Raw genomic sequence first — 10234 nt, 5'->3', positions numbered from 1 at the left:
CAGACTTATTTATTTAGGCTAAACTAGTTCACCCCTTTAGAATGACGAGGTTCTTTACATTCAACATAATACCTCTACAAATTAAAACTTATTGTTCGTATGCAATTAGGTATCGATTACCAATGTTTTATGAATCTCTTATTCAACGGAATTATTAACAGAGTCCAGTGCAATAAAATATAGTTTTTCCTCGGGCAGTAGAGCATATTCTGGACAGAAGACGTTTTATTTCTTCCCGTCTAGGGTAAATCTACACTCGGAAAAAACTTTCGGACGTTATGATCAAAATTTAGTCCTGGCAACGAAATTTCAGGATTAATATTCATTCGACCAAACGTTATTTTCACCAAACAAAATCGTTTAGTTGATATTATAGTGCGCAGAAATCGAAAGGTTTCAATAATGTCGAAGAAAAGATTCGGCACCATAATCCCATAGATTCTGTTGCGATTGCGAAGTCAGGTCATGTACACAGTGAAATCATTTTGTAAAGATTGAAAGATGATTGATTAATTGCTGTAATTGAAAAAACTATCGTTTGATTCTGATTTATGCTACACGAATCGAGTGCCACGTCCAAAAACGACAAAGAAATATGCCATTGGCTGATTCAATGGTATTAGACCACAAATAATTTAGTTCTGCCGATTATACTACAGATTCCTGGAGCTCCTCCTAATAACTGCTCATCTTACTTCTCTCGCGAGAAAGGATTTTTAACGCGTTGCAAGGTTTTTAAAAGAATATTTTGTAGAATTTCGATGCTAGATATTATTTGATAGCGGCAATCAATTAGTAGCTCCCATGACTTCGTAAATTTTACTGACATTCATCGAGCCAACAGATTTAGTGAACTATATGAAACGATTTAGTTGAATCTATCTGAGCGTATTCAGTATTTTGATTGTACCATGAAAAAAGTATTATTTCGTTGAATCGATTAAATTAAAATCGATATTTCATATTCAATTAAAATGCCTTTGCGATTTATTACGATTATTTCATTAATTTTGGTATTTTCAATGAAATATTGTGTACAAATTGATTTCTTTAACAAAAGCAAAAAGTTTTCTCTGATTGTAAGCGCGTACAGCAATCTTTGCACTGATTGCGTCACTTCCTGCAGTTCATAAAAATATTGGTGCTGTTCAGAGATTTTTCTACCTCGGAACAAAACATGTAGCAAACGAATTTACATTAATTTATATTTATACGAACACATCATAAGTCCGCATATAGGACATGATATCAATGATTGACAAACATTATACACTAAAAACTTAATAATTCAAAGTTTCTTTGAGCACAAAAGTTCATTTTACCTCCATTATCAAGTGATTTTAAATTATCGAAACGATTACGCTTTTGTGCCAAAAAAAAGTTAAATAGTCTGTTTTAGCCAGACAGCATATATCCGGTTATCTTTGAAGGTCAGGCCTGATATTTCATTCCCTTGTTTTCAATATTGGAACTGCGGACGGGGTTGGCGGCTAATCTGCATGATTTAGCGAGCATCGAAGCTCTGCGAGAGAAACACTACCTATAGTAAATCGATAAGGATAACTTCGAGGAACATAAATTGTTGCTGTTTACAGAGTAAGTGAGAATTAATCTTGCATGGCTATTAATGTATACTGACCCGTAACCCTCTCAATCTTGGACCACGTTCGTTTATGTATAAAAGCCGGATTCATTCGAAGAAAAGCATCAACCTTTCGAGGTAACTTGCTGAGTTAAGTCTTACTACCGCAGTAAAAGCCGAAACCACTCTAAATCCAAAATGGATCGTTGGGTCGACAAAGTTGCTCTAGTCACCGGTGCTAGCTCTGGAATTGGCAGAGCCATCGTCGAGGAATTAGTCCGGAAGGGAATGAGAGTCGTCGCCATGGCTCGTCGCATTGACAAAATCAAGGTAAGTCATTTTGGTGATTTATTACAATTACTTTATTACCGTTCTAACAAACAATAGAAAACAAAGATACATTCTCTAGAGATTTTCAAAGATGAACGCTCAAATTTTACATCTTTTAAAATAAATACATGTATCGGTGGAATTCTAATACGAAATTTCTCGCTTTGACTGGAAGCCCGAATCAAGAAATGCCAAATATCGAAACGGTTGCGTCCATAAAACTATTTCACATATCACAGGCGTATGCCGAGGAGTTGAAGCACCACCCAGGAAAGCTCCACCCTCTGCAGTGCGACCTGACCAAGAAGGATCAGGTGATGCATGCAATGCAGTGGATAGAGAAGAACATGGGAAATATCGACGTCTTGGTGAACAACGCCGGTGTTGACACTCACACCTCTTTCCTCAACGGGACAATGGAAGACTGGGAGAAGACATTTGACGTAAACATCCTGGGCTTGGTAGCAATCACCACCGAATTCCTGATGATGAAGAAGAAGCAAGGCTTGATGGACCGCGGTCACATCTTCAACATCAACGACTTCCGATGCTTCACCCGCCACAATACCATGGAGAACAGGATGTCCGCTCCGTACATGGCCAGCAAATGGGCTATGCGTGGAATCACGGACATGCTTCGTACGGAACTCAAGGAACTCGAATCAAAGATCAAAGTTACCGTAAGTCCGAAACAATTTCAGTGTACGGAACATCCTATCCGTATCATCCTTCCTTGTATACACGTAATATTACTCAAACTGAACTTAACACTGTTTATATCGTTTTTCAACCAGAACATTTGTCCGGGTATGGTCCACACCGAAATGACAATGAAGGCCATAAAGGAACACGGTTGCGCTGCTCTGGAACCCTGTGACGTCGCCGACTCCATCATCGTCGCATTGTGTACTCGTGACACCGTCCTTATCCGAGACATGATCGTATGTCCCTCTCGTGATCTCTACTAGAGAGCCAAAAGGACGTCAACGTCGCAGATCACTGACCGCTCTTGGTATATACTCGTTGCAAATTTTCAACTATGTCGTTCGTTGTGATTGTATGTTTTCGTAAATGATGTTATAAAATAAAGTCTTTGGATCTGAGCATACAAATCCGTTCTCTGTGAACTTTATTTAAAAAACCCTGCGCAGACGAGATATCATCTGGATTACACAATATATTCGAAGAAACGATTTTTCGAAACAAACACCATGAAGCTGTCTGAATATAGATATAGTACCGTTCTGAACACCTGATATTCGATAAATGAACATTAGCTATTTTTCATGACATCTTCCAGTTGTACTTTTTCTATGTGACTTTTTATATACTCGAAACGTCGTATGCTTAATTACATACATAACATTCAATCTAAATCCGTTTAAATTCAAGACTCAAAATGCGCCCGGCACAGGATTTAGGCCATTTGGAAAAGCTGCTGATGACTACGAAGACACGTTATCAAAATGCGCACAGTGAGGCTATGATGGTATAACAGTATACATTCATGTCATCGTCATCGCCTCATCTTCTACCTCGTAGTGTCGGCAATATAGGCTATTTGGAATAACAATTCAAACATTATCGGGCTGGATTAGAATATTTTAGACTGTAGCAATATATCCCTGTGAAACTCAACCCTCGATAAATATTACTTAGTTTTCGCAAAACTTTTAAGGTTTCAAGTACTTTCGACTCCAGGTAGTATTTAATTCAATTCAAGCAAGTTTTCGACGTTTACAACCACTGTGACGGTTATTTTCACCTTATTAAGATTATCGTTATGCGTCATTCCTGCACAGTTAAAAGTACTTTGGACATACGAAAAAACTCTTGACAAAAAAGGTGAAATCGAGATGGCTAATAAGTACCTCAAAGAAGCTACTGAATTAGTCAAAAACCCTGACGAACCATCGGAAAAAGCACTTCCTGTTATCAGGAAGGGATTGCACATGAACCCTCATTCACATCAGCTGTATGCTCTTAGAGGACAAGTTTATGCCCAAAAAGGTAAATTCGAATATCTTACACGTAGAATTGAGATAAACATGAAACACCATATATGCTCAAGATTTTAAGCCAAGTGGCGACGGACCTCGAGATTTCTCTGGATTCTAAGATACAAAATTCTTCGATGTCTTACACACACGTGCAAAAATGTTTACGCTGTTTAGAGGATTGGCAAAGGGCAACGAAATGGTACGAAACCGCGAGAAGCATGGTGAAGTTTGATCAGACATCCGATGGTGAAACGATGGCACAGTATAGAAAGGAATTGGTAAATGCATACTGCAAAAGGGGCCAATGGCATGAGAATAACGAGAGACTGATAGAGGCTGTAGCTGATTACGAACAAGTCCTAGTACTTGATCCCAAAGCAAACGGAGGCTACGAATCACAGGCGAGTGCAAACATCGTCAAATGACGTTGGAACGTCCATCCCAAAAACACGATCAACGTTGAATCAAGTTTTTCTTTCCCCTTCTTAAGGACATGCTCTTGAAATGCCTTCGGAAACTCGATAAATACGACTCGTATTGTTTGGCATGGTCCGAATTCGTAAAAGGGACGAAATCGCAGAGGAATGCAGATTTGATGACGCAGCATGCTGAATTCAAGATTCACATTCGAGAAGTCGCTGCCGCACGGCGAATGTTGCGCCAAGCAATTTCTCTAGACAAAAATAATATGGAAGCTCAGGATCTACTTCAGGTATTTTTCCAAATGCCGAGCATCGATCCTCAATGGAAGATAATTTTCCCCACCATTTGGTATTTACCTACCGCCAGTCCTTCTTGCAGGTGATCTACGATACCGGGCACACTATGCTGTCTTACGCCATAATATGGTGCATAAATGGATGCTACGATAAAGCTCTAATGACAATCGACAAAGGGACAGACTGCGATCCTTACAACCCAGGCTTTACAGTCCTCAAAACAATCGTATTACGACTTTCCGGTCGCCTCAAGGAATCAATGCAATGGCTCGACAACGTGAACAAAGCTTTCTACAAGCTGCTTGAACCATCCGAAAATAAACGGGGATCCCTGATGGGAAATTTGACGGTAGAGCAAACTAGGGAATTGTTGATTGACCAGTGGTGTTTAATCAGGTACATATTTTCACGATTGAACCACATGCGCTTGCAATTGGCTCGACGAGACTTTATACGCAAAACGACGGTGCAGGTACGACATGGCGATGGAACACATGATCAACGGGAGATACGAGGAAGCCATAAAGGTATTACAGAATAAAAAACTCTTGGAGAAATCCGGGGAACCACGACTTCTGATGGGTGATTGCTTTATGCAACAAGGAAAAATCGATCAAGCTCTGAAAGCGTACATGCAAGCGCACGAACAGAGCGTCGCGACGGGCTGCTGGAAGACGTCGGACAAAAGGAACCTCCTTGCTCAGCGAATAACGGAAATTTTGAACAGTCAGTCACGCCCAGCGATTCAAACGAAGCAAACTCGAAAGGCCCTTAAGAAATCCGAGGGTGCCCTGAAGGTGTTGAGGGAGGAAAACGTCCCTGAAACACGACTTGGTAGTCAACGTAGCGAGGCACTGATGTACCTAGCTAGATCCCACTATCAGGCATCGCCAACGCATCCGACTTGTCCTTGTCTGAGATCATTAGTGGATAGTTTATCCTTTGGTCGAGGTGTCGATGACGGTGGCATTCGTAATTCCGTACTGGGAGACAATGCGAACTTGAAGAGAGCGATCGCTTGCTTTGCTTCAAAAAAGAAATTTCCGTATTGTACGAAAATTTTGATGCAAAACTGAATATGGCATATTTTTGAGAATATATTTTCAACAGTATATAAATCAACTTTCATCGTTTTTCATGCAACTCGTATGCATAAATAATTCTCTGCTGATTTCAAATATCAGTACTAATGTATAGAAAAAAATTTATTGAACGAAAAATAATGTATCAACTATATTGCACGATAGACAAAGTATCAACAGATAGATATTATTGGAATCTATTCACGATTAGTCCCTGGCTCTAAACGAGTTACACGAGCATTTTTACGTAATGTATTAGCTATTTGTCTGTACATATGGTGTGAATCATGAAATTATCACCCAACGATATCTTCAAATTGTGACTTGTTCTTTTCTTATCAAGAACCATTATGTATAAATGATAAATTTCTTTTTGGTTTATTCGCTAGACTTGAACTTGACCAAGACGAAAATTCGATCACTTTCATTTCTATATTTTTATCCTTTCTTCCAGCAGCATTCGTTAGTAAGATTTTTTGCATAATATAAATATACCTGCACGTTAATTTATGTGGAATTTGATTATGAATTTTTTACCCAACACTCAAAACCGGATATTATAGATTAACTTCTACATAGATATACACACTCGTTAAATGTATTCGAGCACCTTTAGCTAATTGGTGGTCTACGATCATGTAATAAAAAAAACGCATAAACGAATTACGTTATGTTCGCTTCAAGTAAATAATTATGTTCGGCGATGGATAGAAAAAAAAACAGTTTACTCATTGACCTAACTGATAATTCATCTATTTTTGATGTGTGATACTTTTATTTTTCCTTTGATGAAACTTCTATTCATGAAATGACTAGTAGAATTGAAATTGTTTTCAGGACTCGTAACAATATATGCATGAGCCAATTGGCACGTAATTTTTTGCACCATAATATTTTTTATTTTCACGAGTATAACGGTTTCGCAAAACCACAAAAGGCGTAAACAACAAATCAGTACTTTTATGGATGTAGCGAGTAAAATTTCCAAAGCTGAGCTTCCACCAACATATTATGTTAAAATATCGACAAATCGATAGTTACGTGTATAACAAAAGTGGTCTATGGGTGAAAATAACTAGAAATTAACTGCATAACAATATTCTACTTATGTTATTACCTAGTGTTGTTAAATCCACACATTGTACATCGAATCTAATTAAATAGTTTTAAGAAATATTCTGGGTACTTTATTCGTATTCTTTACACCTACGATATATTTGTCTCCGAATACCCTTGTAAACTGGTATCTAGTTAGTACATTTGAATTATGTCAAATTTTACCAATATCGATAATATTTACAATGTAAAACCTACAGAGAAGATTAGGACAATGAAGCTATACGGGTCAGAGTGAATAATATGTGAAATGTACTTTTTGAACTTTCATGAAAAATAGCTTTCATTTTGTGTATTTATTACACTGTATTCCGTAACTTGTTAATTATTGTAACAGGCATTATAGTCCAATAATTTGTGTTACACCGCACAAGCATTTCACCCTCATCTTCCCTAATTCTATATAAATATGACATTAAGTTCTTGTATTTTTTATAAAATAATTGCATGTTCGCAATTTGTACTTGTGATCATAAAATAGATATTGCACTGTCAACTGGAAGAGTTCTCAAGTATTCTCAACACTTATGAAAGATGCCCATTGATAAGTTACGGCAACAATGGTAGGCGCAATAAGTACATGTCAAAGTTATAGAAAAAATGAATACTTTGTATTTGTATATAGGCATTCATAATAAACTCAACATGACTGTTGAGGTAAATTTGAAATTGATCGTAAAAATCATATGCACATACAATTCATCGATTTTATAATACGCTGTTCGAATCACTATTGAAAATCCATGTACATTAATATATAAATTTGTATATATTTTTTTTTATGCTTGTGTAGTTTTATCACAGGAGTCTGCCCGGCCAATATACTACAACGTCAAATCAAAACACCTATGTACATCAAGGCTGCATAATACATTGTTAATAATACATGATACCATCACCAAGTTATGCAAAAATTACAAAGGTTGTTACAATTTTCACCTAAGAAATTCGTCAACAGTGGCTGCCGTGCCGGCTCAATGTGAAATGGGGATCCTAATCCTTCAGAAAAAAAACGTAGCGTAACCGAGATTTTAGCGTCCAGTGGTTATTGAAAAACTATTTTATAAAATTGCGTACCGTGGAGAAAATTCCATATTGTAATTTCAAAAATTTCAGATTCGAACAACCCTGTTTATTAAACTTGGAAAGTACTATTAAATTCTACGGAATTTGTAAAAATTTACGTATCTAATACGAAAATAGTTTTGTAAGAATTACTAAATCTTCATCATTGTATGTGAACTGTTGCACTTTGTTTTATCATGAGATCATGAACCAGAATAATGTATCTTCGACCTTTAGATCTGGTAGTTAATCTTTTAATTAGTTCTGGATATAATTGCACAGTCGTACGTGGGTATGTCATATTATCAATGTTCTACGTTCTAACTGATTTATCATTAATTAGTAACGAATGATTGAGGCACTGAATTACATGTCATAAAAACATGCATATCTTCTATCCCTCCACCTACGATGTGTTTAACGTAGATTGAGAAATACATAGGTAATTCTTCAATATTGATTATCAAAACTATTAATCTCAGTGATAGTGATTTTCCTTTGAAAAACCCTATCATAAAAGTGACTATATCTTTAACTATGGAAATCAATTAGCTACATCATGAACTATTTATTAACGGAGATAAATTTGTACTATATATCAAAATAACATCTTCATCTGTTCCATAAGATTTCCTTGCTTCTTCCATATGGTAGTAGGACATTGCGCATATACCTATATGTACAAATCTGACTTTTTAATCAGGTCTTGTCCCGACTATTACATGAGGGATAGTAAACAATTAAAATCTCTGTCGGTGATCATTTCTGCCAATTCTCTTATAATCTATTATCTAGTGCAGTAAGTAGTATAACATGTCAGAAAAAAATATGAAGTACTCACGTTCTCTATATGAAGGATTTCTATAAAGGAATCTCTTTCTACGGTCATTGTAACCCACTAAGACAATGTAATGGCCGTTATAGCTTACAGGCCAAGGAAAGCAGTTCCGTAATTCGCATGTAATTTTGTTATTTTTGCAAATATCACACCACAGCAAACTTGCATTAGTTAAGAGTATAATCGGTCCTTCAGCAGTCAAGTGCCTTATGAGATCTGTATTTAACAATGACGTTCTTTTTACTGTAATATTATTCAATCGTGCCTCTTGAAATCTCTTATTCACTCTGTCTTCATCCTGTTAATAAGATAATATAACTTTGACAAGCAATTCCAGCTTGGAATACCACATGCCAAATGCATCGTTTGCATCGCAATAGCTTCAATAAAACCATTTTAATTAATACAGGTAGTTTACCCTACAAAAATACATTGCCATTCGCATATAAATTTTTGTTTACAACCTTAATTTCTCACCAGTTTTAGTAAACTGCCTTGTCTCAATTGTTCTCTAATTCTGAATTATTAGATAGCTGAATATTGAGTATGCAATCATAAAACACCGAACTGAGAGTAGAAAAAACAAATACTTGAAAATTAAGAGAATTCTCTGACGTAATGGTACTGACTTGCAGCAGCACAAATCAGAGAGAACATATTTTGTGACTACCTTGTGTAGTATCTTGTCGTAAAAATGTTCTCCACGGTATCCAGGATGAACACCAAAGGTTATAGTGCAATATTCATGCGTAACCCCGAATCTTTTCAATAGATAACATAGATCTATACTCCAGGTGCTGGAAGTATTAAACGTATAATTTCGACTCTTCGGATGTAGGAAACATATCCATTAAATATCATAGATGCATTGTGGCGAAGAAAGGAAATTTACCTCTTGTCGAATCCCTCGTCTTTACAAACTTGGTCAAAATTGTCGATAAAATATTTTCTCTGCTCGTCAGGTAGGACCATCAACACGCAGGATACCCCACAGTCCCAATTAAAACGTTGCCTGATGTGGGAAATCTTGACTTCAATAACATGCTGTGCTTCTGGAAGGTTAGAAACACAATGAGGATGCGAATAGTGCTGGTAAATTTGTGGTCTGTCGTTCTGGGGATCTAAGGAATGACCAGCAAAGGTTACAGTGCAATACTCATGCGTAACCCCGATTGGTTTCAATAAACAACAGAGATCTGTACTCCAGGTGCTGGAAGTATTAAACACGTAATTTCGATTCTTGGGACTTAGGACACTTATCCACGAAATATCATAAGCACACGATCTGAGAGAAGAATACGACAGCATGGTGTACTTACTGTCATTTTTGGGGCCAGTCATGGTGCAACAAGCTCACTAGCGAGCCTTACTTTACCGTGTTTACAAACACATGACTTTTATATTGCGATCTTTTTTGCGCCATTTCGCCATGCGACACGCCCATTAATTGTCATTGATCAAGTCGAGGTCGTCGACTATCGAAATTGAAGGCTCGATCGGCC

The 10234-nt window shown here is 37.0% G+C and overlaps 2 protein-coding genes across 3 annotated transcripts; one reads left to right on the top strand and one right to left on the bottom strand.

The window, feature by feature from the left end:
- The first annotated feature begins 1708 nt into the window (after positions 1 to 1708).
- On the top strand, positions 1709 to 3024 carry LOC107223187 (farnesol dehydrogenase). Its single transcript, XM_015662798.2, has 3 exons — positions 1709 to 1912; positions 2152 to 2592; positions 2707 to 3024. The coding sequence occupies exons 1-3, from the start codon at positions 1781 to 1783 to the stop codon at positions 2878 to 2880; spliced, it is 747 nt and encodes a 248-aa protein (XP_015518284.1). The 5' UTR covers positions 1709 to 1780; the 3' UTR covers positions 2881 to 3024.
- A 2815-nt stretch (positions 3025 to 5839) lies between these two features.
- On the bottom strand, positions 5840 to 10228 carry LOC107223175 (protein GUCD1). 2 transcript variants are annotated; one of them, XM_046733473.1, is made up of 5 exons: positions 10052 to 10228; positions 9625 to 9784; positions 9403 to 9529; positions 8736 to 9030; positions 5840 to 8581 (listed from the first exon to the last, which is right to left on the bottom strand). In XM_046733473.1, the coding sequence occupies exons 1-5, from the start codon at positions 10071 to 10073 to the stop codon at positions 8568 to 8570; spliced, it is 618 nt and encodes a 205-aa protein (XP_046589429.1). In that variant the 5' UTR covers positions 10074 to 10228; the 3' UTR covers positions 5840 to 8567. The 2 variants fall into 2 exon arrangements, with proteins under 2 accessions (XP_046589429.1, XP_015518270.1); XM_015662784.2 differs by having other exon boundaries at positions 5841 to 8567; positions 10052 to 10225.
- Positions 10229 to 10234: the final 6 nt, after the last annotated feature.

Source organism: Neodiprion lecontei, chromosome 3 (assembly GCF_021901455.1).
Source record: "Neodiprion lecontei isolate iyNeoLeco1 chromosome 3, iyNeoLeco1.1, whole genome shotgun sequence".
Lineage (NCBI taxonomy): Eukaryota > Metazoa > Arthropoda > Insecta > Hymenoptera > Diprionidae > Neodiprion > Neodiprion lecontei.
This window is presented reverse-complemented; position numbering and strand designations above follow the sequence as displayed.

Coding starts and splice junctions, on each gene's coding strand:
- LOC107223187 (XM_015662798.2), top strand. CDS start 1,781: ATGGATCGTTGGGTCGACAAAGTTGCTCTAGTCACCGGTGCTAGCTCT. Junction 1,913..2,151: donor GTCGCATTGACAAAATCAAG/GTAAGTCATTTT, acceptor CACATATCACAG/GCGTATGCCGAGGAGTTGAA. Junction 2,593..2,706: donor AATCAAAGATCAAAGTTACC/GTAAGTCCGAAA, acceptor TTTTTCAACCAG/AACATTTGTCCGGGTATGGT.
- LOC107223175 (XM_015662784.2), bottom strand. CDS start 10,073: ATGACTGGCCCCAAAAATGACA. Junction 9,031..9,402: donor ACGACAAGATACTACACAAG/GTAGTCACAAAA, acceptor TCTTATTAACAG/GATGAAGACAGAGTGAATAA. Junction 8,568..8,735: donor AAATCCTTCATATAGAGAAC/GTGAGTACTTCA, acceptor TTGTACATATAG/GTATATGCGCAATGTCCTAC.